At 34.4% G+C, this 17,292-nt stretch overlaps 1 protein-coding gene across 2 annotated transcripts in view; it reads right to left on the minus strand.

Moving 5' to 3' along the window:
* The window catches only part of LOC149785216 (homeodomain-interacting protein kinase 2-like), a 93,932-nt gene that overhangs the window by 39,382 nt on the left and 37,258 nt on the right, over positions 1-17,292 (minus strand). For both annotated transcript variants that reach the window (XM_089979029.1, XM_089979028.1), the window contains exons 4-5: positions 5,067-5,189; positions 2,676-2,762 (exon numbers count right to left, since the gene is read on the minus strand). In XM_089979029.1, the coding sequence (XP_089835155.1) occupies positions 2,676-2,762; positions 5,067-5,189 (210 nt within the window). The remainder of the gene's footprint in view (positions 1-2,675; positions 2,763-5,066; positions 5,190-17,292) is intronic.

Consider the following 17,292-nt stretch of genomic DNA (forward strand, 5'->3'; position numbering starts at 1 on the left):
AAAATTAGGATAGGTAGATAGTTATTTTTCTTCTTTTTAACATTATGTATATTATAATGATTAGTGTATATAATCTACTAAGTGCTTCAAAGTACTGGGAAAAAAATGGATCAATTAGATGCACAAATCAATAACAGGAATTTTTAAAAAATTATATATTTTTTTACCAATGGGGGAAAAAGTGCTAGGATCCGCAATGAGAAACCAAGACAATTGGCCAACCAGAAACACATGGGGTGTGTGTGTGTGTGTGTGGCTTATGACAGTTGTCAAAGTTAGCAAAGTGGTCCTGTATTAGACTATCCTATCAAATGTTAGATTACCTTTCACGGGTTATTGACCTGTTTGTGTTAACTGAATATCTACCAACACCTGATGAGGTACAATAATGATCTGCAGCAGAAACTGACAAGTGTTATTCCACACATCAAGCAAATATGGCTAATTGTTTTATAAATTTTCAAACACACGGAAGTAGCCTGAAGTACTGGCCACAAACACTCATTGCAATATGGATACTAAAAGATTTAACCCTTTACCTCATTGAGCATAGTTACAAAGTGCAGTGCGCTATAAATAGAACACCTGTTACCTATTCGACTCCATACGCATAGGCCTGCCTGTTAACTGTTAAGCAATGTAGTAGTGTTTGTTACGTTTATCAGCAATTTTAACCATTTTACATTTTTGGTACACATCTATTATGTGTGGAAAAATTTAAGAGTAAAGTCCAATTGTTATAGCTCTGTAATTATTTTTCACGGAAGAATTTTTTATGTGCTTTAAAATCTTGAGAGAACTTGTTCACCGTTATGTCAGTGAGGCCGCGTGACCAACCGTAGCTGCCATTTCTCATACTCGAAATTTACAAGTTTTTCGTCTGCATCTACATCACTAAGTCATCTGAATTTGATAATTTATAAAAACTAATTGCTGCCTACATCAATATCAGAGCCATTACCTAAGTTACTGAATCTTTCATAGTTGTGATTCTAATCATGAAAACTTCGTTACGTACTGAATGAAATCCACGCCTGCCATTTTAAAGAGTAGAGATTACGACCCAGTTACTTTAAATAGCAGATATCGACCAGTGCATAAACAGTGATCACGTGATCTGACGTAATTGTCATTCGCAGAAATGAATGTAGTATCTAATAGGGGGTTTTCCCCCGAAGGTGGCGCTATGAAAACCGGCTGAAAATGGCTGATGTTTACAGCAGGCGTCAATAGGCACTTCCATGTGAATGGAGTAGAGGTGTCAAAAGGCGCTTCCATGTGAATGGAGTAGAGTCATCCAAAGACGCTTGCATGAGGTAAAGGGTTAACGTGTATGGCTAGTATTGGCTGACTCTGAATAATCCAGAATTATTCTGAATAACAAGTTAAAATATTTACATCCTTTTTGACAAACATTCAATGCTCTGTGCGATGATAAGCAGAATGATGTGGAAGTTTATGTAATTTACGCAGCTGCCAAGGAAACAAGTGAAATTAGATAATGACAACTGTCAACATGACCAAGAGAGTAAGAAAGTACCAGAAATGTCTGGAAACTGTATACAAATGGCAGAATGATGACCAAGGGAAGAATGTGATTTGTACTGTCCACTCTAAGTATTCAGAGAAATAGTAAAGTACATGGGATTCTTCATCATGAATCACTGATCGGTGTAAGACCTTGAATAAATACACCATCCCTAAAATCAAACTAACATCAGACCTGCCAACACTAAGAAGACATTCTCAGTAAAACAGGTGGGTTTTTTTCTGTAAGCTGCAGCAGTTTTCAGTAAGGTGTAACAAAATATGTACTGCTACTGTCATGCTGGAAAACATGTATGTAAAAGTCTAGAAATGTGATTCAAGACTGGAGGCAGTGATGGTAATCATTGCATTCAAATCGAAAGTTTGTAAAGTTTACTTCATTAATTACCTTATTTACCTCCAGTACAGTTTTACAAATTGCATTTCCATACCCTATATAGTTCAACAGCTTCTTAATACCTCTCAACTTGATGTAATCCTTTGAAAAAAAATAAATTTCAAGTGGGTCATGGTGATGGCAATAATCTTTCCCACCAAGTGACATACACAAATCAACACATGATGTCCACTGAACATAATTGTTGCTCTTCCTGCTATTTTCCCCAAACGATCTGACTATTCCCTTTGATTCCTTGGTACCATTACAACATTTTAATAGTAGTATTGTCCCTTTTGTCCTGATCTGACGCTTGTTGGACACCATTAAAAAAAATATTAAGCAACAGCTTGATCATTCAGACATTTTGCATCTTTATATATGTGCAGTTTAAAGCCTCTGAGGTACTCCTGTCAAATTAGTCTGGATCCCTGACCAACTCTAATGAATATAATACGAAACCCTGATCCAAATCAAACAAGGACAAGTCAGTATCCAAGTTTACTGCAAACAATTCATAATACCGTAAGTCTGTATTTTAAGGGTAATTTCTATACGACTTCAGCAAATTTGTAAGGGTTGGCAGGTCTGTAATATTGGTGCTCCTTTAACCATCCAAATGTCAAGTTGAAAGAATTTACAATATATGGTATCAAATATGCATGCTGCACAGAGTTTCCGTGAAATAAGTGGATGATTTATCAAAGGTCATACTGACCTATTTTTACTAGGTCTGTTCTAAAGACTTTACCTGAGCCATGTCATCAAGACAGTTGAAAATGTATTTCCTTGCTTCTTTAGACTTGATTTTGGTTTCTGCTTCATGTTCTTCAGGGGTCTAGAAGAAAAAAAGAAAAAACATGTTCCTATTCCTAAGGAAAAACAATAATATAAGTTCAACAGAAAATTAGACCTTTTTACAATAAAAGGGATAAAAGCACAGGAAGAACTGCAAATTGTGAACAAACTGAAAACCCTAAGTTTCTTCAGCTCTGTACAACTACATTAAAATGCAATAATTGAAGCGCTCTCTCTCTCTCTCTCTCTCTATATATATATATATATATATCAGCAAAACATTGTCTAGTACATGTTGCATCACTTGCAGACAATATAGAGACGCTGCATGGATTTTATCTAAAGGAGAAGCTTCAGCCTTGTCAACAAAATAAAAGAGGAATTAGAAAAAAGGAGTGTGTATAGTTCAATATTTACCTAACACTTCAGTAATATCTCCTTCTTCCTACTGAACTCTGCTACAGCTCTATCAACATTAAAATCTATAAAAGATGTGGCCTCTATTAAGCATTGATCTGCTGATTGTTTCCAAGGTTAATCTGTTCCTTAACGGTGTATGAATATTATTCTATGCTGAGAACCCACTTTCAGTCTGCCGTCTGATGGGGCATATACGTAGCTAGCTAAGCCAGCTGGAACAAATTGAGATATTGTTCTTTGTGGTTGTTATGTAGAATTTTCCACAGCTCACATTTTGTCATTTAACACTTTGGCTCCACAAAAATAAGATTTTTCTTAAATCTGTGCCTTACCAACTACCATGACCAATTTGTTATCTGTTCCATATTGATGTAATGGTTTTAAGTCCATCAATGCCATAGCCTGCTTGTTTAGACGAAGGTATTTTGATCAAATCATTTTTAGATTCTAATTACTTCCATTCATCTTAACCCTTGTAGGGTTTATGGTGTTGTAGCACAAGATCCCACCTGGCTAAAGTGTTCAAGAATAAAAAAAAAAAAGACTAATTTTTTAAATTGTCTTTATTTTAATTAGAATAGTTATTCTTCTTTTTCTACATTTAATTTCAAAATACCGTTGTGACAAGTGATACAATACTTCTACCAGCATGACTTGTGTTGTGATAAGCACTTTATTGTGCAGAGTACATTTTTGTATACTCTACTTTAAACCTATGTGCTGGAAATCTTGCACATCACTGTTTCTGAAGTGCAAGAATTCATACAAATTTTGATTCCCATAATCCCATGCCCTGGCAGCATCTCAAATGATATCTTGTCAAATGTCAATCAGGATATACTAGATTTGAACTCCAGAATAATAAATGCACACAGTCATGGAGTTTATTACATATTAGTCTTTTCTGTTTTTTTAAACAGACAGTTTTAATAGACTGAGGCAATAAACAGATGGAATGCAGTTTCAGTAGACAGAGAGAGACAATAAACAGATGGGATGCAGTTTTAGTTAAGGGGACATATACTGATGAGGTTTCTAAACCTTTGTTCACATTATTTACATACTAGGTTCCTTGTAAATGCATTAAAAGGAAACTCAAGAACAAAGCACATGATTCACTCTAATATATCATCTGTCTCGTGTGATAAACAGAATAACAGTTTTACTGTAGTTATATTACTATAACCACATCTACATATTGCATTATGTACTGTAACACTCCAACACAAAAATCCCCGAGGCCTCAAGTTATAAAGCCAACAAGCTTTTAAACATGCCACACCCATTAAGGAAAAAAAAAAGTTTCCTACTGCATCGTTTTCAGCATTAGGTTACTGTTATGTAGGTAGAATTTTTTTTTTAAACATATATATAATGATTAGTATGTATAATGTACTAAGCACTTCAAGTACTTGACCAAAATGGATCAATTAGTTGCACAACACAAGCCTGGTAAATATTGGGGGGGGGGGGCTGAAGGTAAATAATGCTAGGGTCAGCAATGAAAAACGGACAGTTGGTTGACATTTGTCATGTTCATGCTAAGCATTTTCTAAAACAGAATATATATATATATATATATATATATATATATATATTATTACATGCAGATATATATTCATTTACTACATGAGGAGACATGAAAAGTATTTTGCTTGATATGAATAATCTTGCCATCATTTACTTTTAGTGGATTCTGTAAACCATGTTTGCAGCCAATTTGCAGTCTAATTTATTTTTTTTTTAAATTTGGGGGTGGGGGGCAGCATGTCAAAACACAACAATGCTACAATTAATTCAAATGAAGTTTCTGCCAATTTAGTTTTCTAGCTGAATTGGTGAATATTTTATGCTGGTGATAATTTTCTGATGTGTGATTTACCACTAACTTTTGCCCTGTGAGTAAAATTAATTCACATCTTACCTTTAGTCTCCAAAATGGGTAGTTGCTGTCTGTATTCTCACGGATGAAAAAGCGTGTAGTCTTGGTGGCATTACTAAGCATGTGTTCTGCTGGCAAGCCTTGAGTTTGTGAGATGTATCGAATCTATGGGATGAAACAAAAAGAAAATTAAGAACTAGAATTAAAAGTGGTACAAACATAAGTACACATGATGGTGGTGGTGGTGGTGGGTTTTGGGGTTGTTGTTGTTGTTTACCATTACATTTGTCTAAACAACAAATGTATCATCAATAATCTTATTATCTGGACTTTCTTATTTGCCAGATAATATATTTTTAAAATCCAAATATATTTTCAAAAAATTGTGGTGTATTTAGCATGCATACTTTTCTCACCTAATTTTCTTATTTTAAAGTGAGGGTCATTAAGGCACTATAGTTTGTTCCACACAGCATCACAAATATTATTCTATCTAAATTTTTAGCTCAGCATCATTAGATGAAGCTAAAAGTACTAATTTGTTTCAAATACTTTGTGTGAAACAAATTAGGTACTTTTACCTACATTTAATACTGACCTGGAAATTTACTGAGTAGGATAAAATTCATAATTCTGTGTGGAATGAACTATAGCTGCCAATATGTGTCACATTCACTCCATGTGAAAATAATAAATCCGCTGCACTGTTACTAAATTGTCCACCATTACTAGCCTTGTTGAAGAAATAAATAATGCTTAGAAACTTTGATATTCTTGGGCTGTTTTTAATTGCTTGTTAGTAATCTCATTTCAGTTCATATCACTGTTTAACATCTTGTTTTGTGCAACAGGAAATACATGTATCAGGTACATAATGACTGTTAATTTGTTGTAAATTTGTACAAAGTACTGCATTGCAATGGAACAAATATGATTACCTGACTTGTATTGTAAATGTTGAGAATTCCACAACTGTTGATCAAATACATTCTGGGGACACATAATTTTAAGACTATGGTTAGTCTGGCATCGTGAAACAAAATAATCAATTAATGCATAAAGTTGAAAAGTATTTTTTTTGCTTTTTTGGAAAATAGACTTTCTTATTGGGCACACCGCCTCACTGGCTTGGGAGTGCAGGAGTTCCTGATTTTTAAACATATACAGAATTCTTCCATGAAAGAAAGAAGAAAAAGAAAGCAATAAAGATCATATTTTACTCTTAAACCTTTCTATAGCTAATAGCTGTGTAACAAAGTTAAAATGGGTAAAAATGATGAACTTAACATGTACTAACTGCACTGCTATAAATTTTGGCAGGCCCATATGTATTGAGAGGAATAGGTAATAGGTCTTCTATTTATAGCACAATACACTGTGTGACTTTGGTCCATGCATATTAAATGGCTACCCAGCTGGACTCTAAGAGAAAAAGGGTTAAATCTAGTGTTTGATATATCTGTGACACAATACAGTGATTAAGGCTTCATTGACTGGTTTGGTCTGTTCACCTTAATACATTACCCCTGAAGGTCTTTGCCATTTTTGCCTGAAAATCAAGTTATTGTGTAAAAAACGTTCTTTTCTTCAGTCCCTATTACATTTACCTTTGACTCCTAAATAAATAGGTTTCTTCCTTGTCCCAAACACAAGCTACTTACAAAGTCCGGTAATGGAAAATGGTGAAAGAACTAATTTATTGTGAAGAAACAGGGAATTTATTGTGAAGAAACAGGGAACATATACATGCAGATTGATCTATGGCAGACATAGTATATGGCACATTGCCTTATGATGGTTGTAGAACGTGTAAATGACCCATAAGGGGTCTAAACTTTTAAGCCAGGTAATACTTCATGTAAATTTTATTTTCCTGGCATATTACAAAGAGCAAGGTTTACAGCAAAATAGAAAGAGGTTCATTCTACCTAGGGACTAAATAAGATGCATCGCTGTGCTAAGATGAAACCTCTGAAATTTGAAGATCATCTTCAAACATTTTATCACAAAAAGGACTGCCTTAAAATATTTTAAACCACAAGTACCAGGTACCAGTAACATGTCTGCTGATTAAAACGTCCCAATACAAAAATTCATGTTTTATAGTTTACTGGCAGATGTGTCTTATCAGTACTTGTCCAAGTCCAATCTTTAGTAGGCTATGCTATCAACAGCTGTTCTAAATTAAAGTTTTAACCAAACAGTAAGCATGTGGCTATTTCCAATGTCAGCTGAACCTCTTAACTCATTAACCCATGGAGGTTTTTGTCGCTTTCGCCTCAAATGCGAGTAGAAAACACATTTTGGGGACTATTTCTGAATACATCCTAATACATTGACTTTCAAGAGATTTTCCATTAGCCTAATGCCTAGTTGTGTTAGAAATAGTTTTTCATTGGTTATTTTGCTTGTGCATGAGCAGAAGGGTAAAAGTTGGAGTTGTTGGGGGTTCTTTTTGCTTAACAGACCCATCATTTTTGTATTGAGACCACTCTTTATTCCAAATGCCCACCTTATCCTACTTCTTACGAAGGTTCACCTGTCTGTGTGCAGTTCAGACCAGTCTGCCTTAGACCTGAGACCAAAAGTCTAAAAACAATAGATCCAGACACAAAATCCAATTCCAACGACAGGCAAATTTTGGGTGGGAAAAATAGGGGGGCCAAAAAATTAGGTTTTCCCTCTGTATTTTGTAGTGCAACTAGAACATCCAGATTATTTCAATAATACCACCCACTTTAGTGTATCGTGCATGACCATGATGCTACAGAGCTCGGCAGTAGGCTACTGCCTCCTGCCACGTAAACAGGGCACAAAGGGTTAATGGTATACATGAATTAGAGGCCTGTACAATACATGTACTTCATACATAGCCATAGTAGTGTATTTATATAATTCCTTATGCGTAGTATCATCTCTACTAAAACATCTTGCTGTACTGTGCATGATTATAAATTCCATCACTTTTTTTCTTCTGTCAACAGTTGGTCACTTGAATATAATGTCAGGATTCATATCAAATGGCCTAACTCCTAATCATAAAGATGCCTGAATTGTGCATATTATAGCATTCTATAGAGCTTCACTGATGGAAATAATAACTAGAACTCTCGCATGCTGTATCTTTGCAGAACAATGTAGGTCCATAAAATAAATACTTTAAAAAATGACTGAAATATTCTTTGGAAACTTGGGTGAAATAAGCACAATAAACAACTTTGCATTTTATATATTTCATTCGTTTATTCAATGTATATCACAATAATATACATGTATTAGATGGCTCTATCTTCAATCAAAATATGTAAACTTAAGTACAGTACAGCTCTGCGATTGTTTCTTTCTCGATGTGTCAAGTTTGGGCAGTTTATCCATTATACACTCACTCCGCAGTGGAGGGATATATACATAGAAATCACTGCTCTGTTGTGACTCAGCAGGAATGTCATATTTCTACCAAGCATCCATAAAGTAGATCAAGGACACTTCTAGGAATTTTATTTACTTTATTCCAAGAAATCTGAACAGACCTAGTTCCAACTTGACCAGGTGACGTACTTTTTGGATCACCCTAAACAACATAAACATATCCAATTGTTGTAGAGAAATCAATAATCCTCTGAAATAAGGAGAGTTAAAATCCAAGTAATAACCAATGATATCTAAAATAAAACGCAGAAAAGATGGAGTTTTACACTGAAATGTGAACCATGAGCTGAAGCAGTAATGGTAGTTAACAACAGCACGTGTTCACAGATTTGAATATACACAACTTTAGAGCCAGCTAGATTCAGATACAACCGAGCCTACTGTATGGGGGGGGGGGGGGCAGTAGGCTGCAGGAACTGGAATTTGATTCTGAGCAGGATGTTTTTTAAATTACATGATATACAAAAGATGCAAGCAAAATAAAATTTAGAGCACAGTCTTATCACACAAGTCAGCAATGCAAATGTTTTCAATCTTTACAAAAAGAATCCTAACCCCTCTCTCTCAAAATTGAGTTTTGATATTCTTTTATTGTACTGAGACAAAGTGAACCCTATTCTTTAGCTGCTACTTTAACCCTTTAAGTTGTCATTTTGACTCCTCTTACTCGCCAAGTAGTTTAATTGTACATATTTTCCAATTCATGGCTAATTTATCAATGACATTCACTTTAAATGTAAATTGGTGTCTCACAGCACGTTTATCAGTGACTGCACACAACCTACTCTTTCCATGTCATAAACTGAGCCCATGTTTATTTTCTTAGAGTTCTGTGTAAATATTAATATTAATATACATGGAGCTAATAACCTTGTCACCCAGAATGAGACTTCAATGCTCATGCATCTGCTTCAAACACCTACTTAATAAAAGAAACCTGTTCTACAAATTCGATTGTATATTTTTAGATAACTGCATATGAAATCTCTCATCAAATATAATGCGTAGTTTATATAGGTTTTTGGTGGGGTGCATGTCTCATAACAATATGAGTACATATTTAAATGTCTTTAGCAGACATGAGCACACTGCGTTACATATCTCTCAAAATAATTTTAAACACTTATTTGACATTAAGTCAATACTGATGTTATATAAAATTTGATTTGTAAGAGAAAAAATCTGTTATTCTGTAAGGCAAATGATATTGGCAACCCAGTTACCAGGCTCTCTCGCTCCCTCCATCTCTTGACAACCTGGTTACCATGCTCTTTTTCTCTCTCCCCCTTTCTCAATGAAACTCTTTAGTCATGCTTGCTGTTGTCATCAACAGTAAATCATTCCCACATGCCCACTTTAATGAAACTATAGCTCTATGGTGATGGTCAGATACCATTCCACAAGAAAGCTATGTTGTGCAAATCTATTCTCCAAGAGAAGCTGTGACAACTCAATCAGGACACATGAATAAAGGTGAAGGGAAGCTGTTACTTTCAAATACAAATATTTGCTTACAATTATCATTTACAGAATAGATCCAAAGATTTATGAAACCATTTTGAAAGAGTTACCTGTTAACTAAAAATGATCAAAATTTAGTTATATAATCATTTTATAATAAGCCATTTCTGTTAAGAATTAAAAAAAAAAAAAACAACAAAACATCAACAAGACTAATGGGTACACAAATGTAAATTCTTATCACTGTTGTGGGCTATTAATACTAAAAGACCTAACACTGGTTGGACTGGTTTCCAAAGCTAGAATTACTAATAAATAAGTCAAAATTTAAAATCTATACCACCAGTCGAATGGGTTCATAGTATTCAACAGGTGTGCTCAGATATTTGGCTGTTAACCAAATCACAAAATAAGGTGGAAAAGAAAGCCCATTTAAACCATGGGGTCCACTTTGACAAGCAACCTGCCAGAAATAATGAACTCTAGTTAATGTAAGGAAAACTGAATAAACATGGCATGATCCACATAATGTTCAGGACCATACATTGTTCATGATGAGGTTATTCCTTGTATATTTGCTGATACGTCAGATCAAACAGGCAACACTAACCCAGATCTGCCATGCAGTTCATGGTCTATGTTGTTTCTTCCACTGATTAGTTCTAACAAAAAATACACAGAACCATATCTACTGGCACATCATCTGCTGGTGTATGATGCGCCAGCAGATCTGGGTCTGTACAGTTTGTTATTGAATCAGACTTGTAAGCAAGTATATATGGTATTTGTTAAATATGCCCATAACTCCACTTTAACAAAAAAATTCTGGCAATTTCATTAAAGAAAACCTCCGAGTTGAAACGAAGAAATGGTCTAATCCTGAATTCCTGAAAGTTCTTTTCACCCAATGGAGTGGTAGTCCCTTCAAGGAAGTCTTAGTATTCAGACCGTAAAAAGGGCAGATGCACTTTTTTGTCAGGTCAGGTCTTAAATATTTTACCATGCAAATGTAATCTATATTCTAATTTAAATCTTTGGGGCCACAGAGTTGTTCCATGGTGGGGAAAGCAAGTTTATTCCAAGGGGTAATATTTTCTCAATTACAGACATGATTTTGGTATTCCACAAATAAAAAGCTAAAAATTTGAATGGGATGTTCAGGGGGTCCTCCTCCAACGGGGTCTCAAGGGGCAGCGCCCCCTATCCGGCCAAAAATACACTTTACAATCATAAAAAACTGCTCCTGGTGCAACTTATGATCATAATATATAACAAAATAATCATCTGAAAAACTAACAAACTTAGACAAAAAATTTCAACTTGACTTCAATGATTTCAGAATATTTATTGTCACATGAACTTGTTCTGCAATACTATTGGTGCTTAAGTTATTTCACGTGCATGTCAGTGTTCACATTGTAATTCAGGTCACAATAATTTCTAAATTTTGCAGAAAATATAAAATACTTCTCTCTTTTCATAACAAATCTGTTAAAAAAAAAAAAAACACCCAAATACATCAACTAAATACAAATAATCCCATACATTCACTTGTCTTTTTCTCCAACTGACACAACCTGTTGATATGCCAGTCGAGCTTTTTTTGCGACAAAGATTTCTTTAGCCTTCCCTTTTTATTGACTTTTTTGGCTCAATGTGCAATTGTTTCTTTTTCTTCTCAATGACAGCCTTTTTCCTTTCAAGCTGGTGCTTGTATTCGTGACATGCAGTATGCACATTCTGACAAGAGCTACATTTGTTCTCACACAAGAAATCTTTCTTCTTATCGTAATTAACTGCACTTTTTCCAGATGCACTGAGCTTAATTTTCCAACATGCAGCTTCTTTTGTAGGTGCTGTTCCAATGTGACTACTGTAGAGCAGATATCACAAAATGCCAGTCCTCTAGCATTCAGTTTTCTTATAAACTGGCCAACTAAATTTCAACTTTTCGCTCCAGCCATTCCCATTTCCATATGGTTTTTAAACCTTTATCTAAACTTCTCATGTCATGGTCTGTCTCAACAACTAGGGATGCCATTTTTTGCAAGAAGGCTTCTTCTTTCCATTGCCATCAGTTTCCATTACACAAAGATTCACTGGATGAATATCAACTTTTGACGAATCGGAATACTCTTTACGAGAGTCGTGGGCTAACTAATATATGAAACAAATACGTTACAAGGGTCGTGGCAGAATGGGACTGAACAGACAATTTTTAAACAGACAGATTAGAGATGATAAAAAAAAAAAGACTATATCAAGAAAATCGGATTCAAGTCGGGAGAAAAGCGGAATTCTGCTTTAAGACCAAGAAAAAATCATGTATGGATAATGGTCAGACACATGAAAGATGCCAGTGTTAATGCAAGGTCAATAGTGGAAAAATGACAACAGTCGAGACAAACAAGGAAAAATTTTCAGAAGTCTTGGTTCAGTTTGTTCAAAGTGTTTTGTTAGTTTTTAAATGTGTAGTGGAGAATTCTAAGAAGAAAGGTAAGTAAATGGCAAGAAAAATATGCCTACCTGTTTGCAATTTTCACACGAAATTAAAGGTTGCCAGAGACAAGTGGAATTTCTGTCTACTGTATATACTCACGTATAAGCCGAAAAATTTAGGAAAAAAAATAAGGCCTGGAAGAAGGGGGGGTTGGCTTATCTGCGGGCCAAGGTCCAAGTCTGAAATTTTTAACGCTTTTTTCCCTCGATTTCCAGTATTTATTGTTTCTGTCGATCGCCGAAGATGAGATCACATGCCTAATGATGCCACATGGCTCATAAAATCTGTGCTGTTGTTAAGTGAAACAAATATTTTTTTTCTAACTTAAGTGGTAGGATAATGAATGAAAAACATGTTTTAACGTACTTGACGTCTATTTAATAGATGTCCATCCACCAGAAAATGCAGCCATATACGTTATTTAAGCCACGGTGGTACGTGTATTTTCCAAAAGAACCGCCATATTAGTAATCTCCAGTCAAGTATTTAACCCTCAGCTAATCAGTAATCATTAAACTCTACAGTATCGTGCTAGCTTTATTTCAGTGTAAATATCAAAAGAATCTACATAAAAAATAAAAGATGATACTAAGGGTATATACAACAAACATTTTTATCGAGAGTAAAAATACATGTACGATAGTCTTAAAGGAACAATAGCGAGAGGCTTCAAAGGGGTTTGTTGCACGCACACTTAGGAAGGGTAAATAACAGGGCAATATACGAGTCAGCGTGAATAATTGTAAAACAATATAATTTGTGGGATTTCTTTGACAGGTGTTTTATAAGTAATCAGCAGCCACAGTTTATATACTACTGTTGTTTAGTTGTTTGTAAAGCAAAGTGGTTTGTTAGCGGTAGAGTGTTGTACAATAGCTACTATATGATTAATCTGTGGTAAATGCCTCGGGGATAATAGATTTGTTTTGTTGCACAATGCCTTTACTAATACATGCCAACTCTCAGATGTATTGTTTAATGAGATATGGTAGTGGACATGGTTTCTGCTCAAAGTTATAAACTGTCACAATACTTGAATAATGTCCACGCTGAAACCAATCATATTTTGATCAATTGAATCACACTATCGGATGACCATGATGACAATGACGACGTATATGATGAAAGCACGCCCATAACAGAAGCCGAGTTTCGTGAACTGTTTGGCGAGTCTGATACAGAGCCAGATTTTGAAGGATTTTAAAAGTGATAGAACTTTTATAATTCAAGATTTTAGAATGAGGATTAATTAAATTTCCATTAAGACTTAACACTTTAGATTTATTTTTATTTCAACATATAAATTAGCTTTCTTATTTCATTTTATTTAATAATGTGATTTGCCTAAATAAACGTATTCAGAACTCACTTTGTGCATCTTGTAATGTACCGGTATTCTAGAAATTATGGGTCGGCTTATACGCGGGTCATGCACTTTGTAACAGTTTTACCAATTCAGTTGGGGGGGGGGGGGGGGGCTTATACGCGAATGGGCTTATACGCGAGTATATATGGTACATAAAATATAATTATTTCACGTGTTGATGGCAAGTAAATTATTTATTTTTACCTTTATACCCAGATTTTATTTCTGTATGTTATATGAAACTTGTAGTATTAAATACATAATTTTATTGAGAACATTTGTGACAAGGTTAACTGAAGGAATACTAAGCAAAACAATAAAGTTATTTATTGCAAGTAGCTCCCTCTGTAAAAATCAGCATATCAAGTGCTTTCAGTGTTTCTGGAATACAGACACTGGTATGGCCAACACTGCTCTAGGTGATCCCTTTGCATGTATGCTGTAGCGTAATGCCTAGCTGATTGAGTCTGGGGTTAATGAGTGCAAGGAGCCACTTGAAAATCAAACATTTATATTAACAGGGTTACAAGTGTACATTAGGTTGCAAACTGACCATAGCTTAGTCCTGTTGAATTACAACAGATGATATCTGTCATAAAAAGTAGGAATATTATTGATCCCAGGAGAAGAAAGATACAACCTGACAAGTATTTAGGCTGGATATTATATTTTGCATTAGAAGGAAAAATAGCTCCATACTCTATTACACAGTGGGAAAAGATCAGTATATAGCCTAGATGGTTGGTGACCAAGAGAGGCAAGAAAGGGGGGGGGGGGGAAATAAATACAGCAACACTGACCTACCACCAACAGCCACTTATGAAAAGCACCAGGTGATGCTGACATGCCAGCAATTTGATCAGTCACTCAATTATATGATGAAATTTGTTCAGTATAGCAGAGCAATTTAACTGGATTTTGCATACATTTTTTAACTCCGAAAGTGAATCATTCACATGTCATGTTCAATTTCATTTTGTTTATGTAATTGATTAAATGTTATATTTTACATATAGGGGTTCATGCTGTTCTATTCTACATCTCTGTTCAGATCTCTGTCCATTAATTTCATATTTTATGTTAATAGTTACTCGATCCAGGCAATAACACTGGGGACAATCATCTCGTACATAACAATAACCAAAAACCAATAAGGTATGGGACATCTCACATATCATCACCTCATGACAGATAGCCAGTCATCAATACACACACACACACACACACATCAGTACAGTCACTTTGCAATCAGTAAAAATGAGTTTTAAGATTCATCACAAGAACGACTCCACCTTGGTTCTTAATAACCAAGTGTTGCATCTTAGCACATTCACAGCTTGCTACTTTGTGGAGCCTGCTTCATCAATAATTCAGTCCCATTAGAAACTGGTGTTAAAGAACCTAATTACCAGGTACATTATCCGCACCACCTTACATGGGTTGTTTGCAAGGTGACTCGACGAGTAAACATTTATTTCAGAAGATTAACAATGGTCACAATATTTTAATTCCAAAAGAAAAGATGTTGAAATACCCTGTTAAGATGCTATTATGAGAGGGTTATAGGGATACATGTTTTAAAAAAAGATGTTGGACATGTGTGACTCAGTGTTAGGTTAGCTGCTGCAAGGGCAGGACTGTGTGGGTTGAATGTTTCTTTTTCTAAATGTGAAAGCCATTCTCATTAGCACTGCAGTGACTCTGGGAACTTTGGAGCGCTGTAGATTGATTAATATCTTGTTAAGTTGATCCCCAGTTAAAATAAGTGGGGGCCCCAAGTTTGCCAAGTGGTCTAAAGCACTTGCTTTACCAACAGACCACTTTCATAATACCTGAAAGTAATGCTCTTGGGTTATCTCACAAAATCTCTAATTTCTAAAACTGGTGCTCACTGCTTGGAAACTTAAAACCAATCAAAATGTCAAACCATGAGAAGAATAGAGGGTATAGCTTGGAGGATTTACAGTGTTTAACTGTCAAAATATTAAAAGATATCTTAAATCTGAACAATGATAATGTCAGCAGACAAAAGGCCAAGCTAGTATAAGGTACCTATGCCCTAAATTGCAGGAACAAGGACACCTCCCAGTTAAATGACATGTAACATTTCACAATTTGTTATTACTCTCCAAAAATGCTGAATGGACTGGAGATTTACAACAATTTATCAGAAATGACTTACATCAGATTTCTGACTAATTAGTAGAAGAAAAAGAAAAAAATGATAAAATGAACATATTTTGAAGAAAAAAAAATTCATTTCATTTTTCACTGAAAGGCATGTCATTGAGATTAAGGTTTCAAGGACCAGATATTTCAATTGTGTATAGAATCTGATTTCAATTAAAATACATGTACCAAAACAATAGAATTTTTATTTTAAATTATTATACCTAAAGTAAAGAAGTTTTTTTAAAATAATTAAATACTAAAACAACAGAATAGCTATTTTAAATTAAAATACCTAAACTATAGAATACTGCTTTTTTATATAAATAAATTACATAAACTAGAGAATAATGCTATTTTGACAATAGAATGTCATTTAAATTCAAACAACAAAATTATATAAGATTATTTTAATTAAAATACCAGAACTATTGAATAGTTATTTTACATTAAAATACCAAACCAATAGAATAACATTATTTAAACTAAATTGTTTAAATTACTGTCAGATTTAGATCCATAATTCTGAAAATGGATTGACTGAAACATTTTCAAGGTATGAGCATTAGCCTGTTAGTCAGAGACTAGTAGATTTCATTACAGACTAAAATCTGTAGATTGAAATTAGTCTAAAGAGGCTAAGGAAAATATTATTTTAAATATAATTTCAGCAAGGGTGGGGATGGGATGCTACCTTCTGAAATTCGCAAGGGTAGTGATTGTTTTTCTACCAATTATAGTGACAATTTAAAATAGATACTTATTGTAGTTATAGTTTATTTAAACTACATACTTCTAAACATGCTCTGAAAGCTAACCTCTATATACCTCTAAACATGTTTTGACAAATATTATTAAAACTTATAAAGAACTTGCTTAAATTGGTTTACTCCAAAATATATTTTAAAAAATGCATTCTAAAACAAACTGTTAGCATAAAACCAATTTCTAACATATTTTTCATTTCCTTTGCTGTGTGGTTTAAAAAAAAAAACAATCTGGGAAATAAGTTTATCATTATTATTATTATTATTCTGAATGCTCATATTTGTTTATTATCACTATAAGTACATGTACATATCATGATATTATTTCAACTTTCCATTGCTGATCTAAACTTCCATGTCAAATCTGAAGAAAATTCACCCAGCCATGATAGCCTTGTCTCCATTCTTAGTGATCAATATCAGGAACAGCAGCTCATCCAAGATGCACATTGTGAAAGGGGTGTATTAATGTCATCTTACCTCTGTCCACATAGGTTAGGGTCTAGAGCTCAGCCAATGTGACTATATGAGAATGCTTACCAGTAGCTTCCCATAGGTCAGTGGTTCTTCCTAGGC

The sequence above is a fragment of the Sinohyriopsis cumingii genome, chromosome 13 (assembly GCF_028554795.1).
Source record: "Sinohyriopsis cumingii isolate HCF-2022 chromosome 13, ASM2855479v2, whole genome shotgun sequence".
In the NCBI taxonomy this organism is placed as follows: domain Eukaryota; kingdom Metazoa; phylum Mollusca; class Bivalvia; order Unionida; family Unionidae; genus Sinohyriopsis; species Sinohyriopsis cumingii.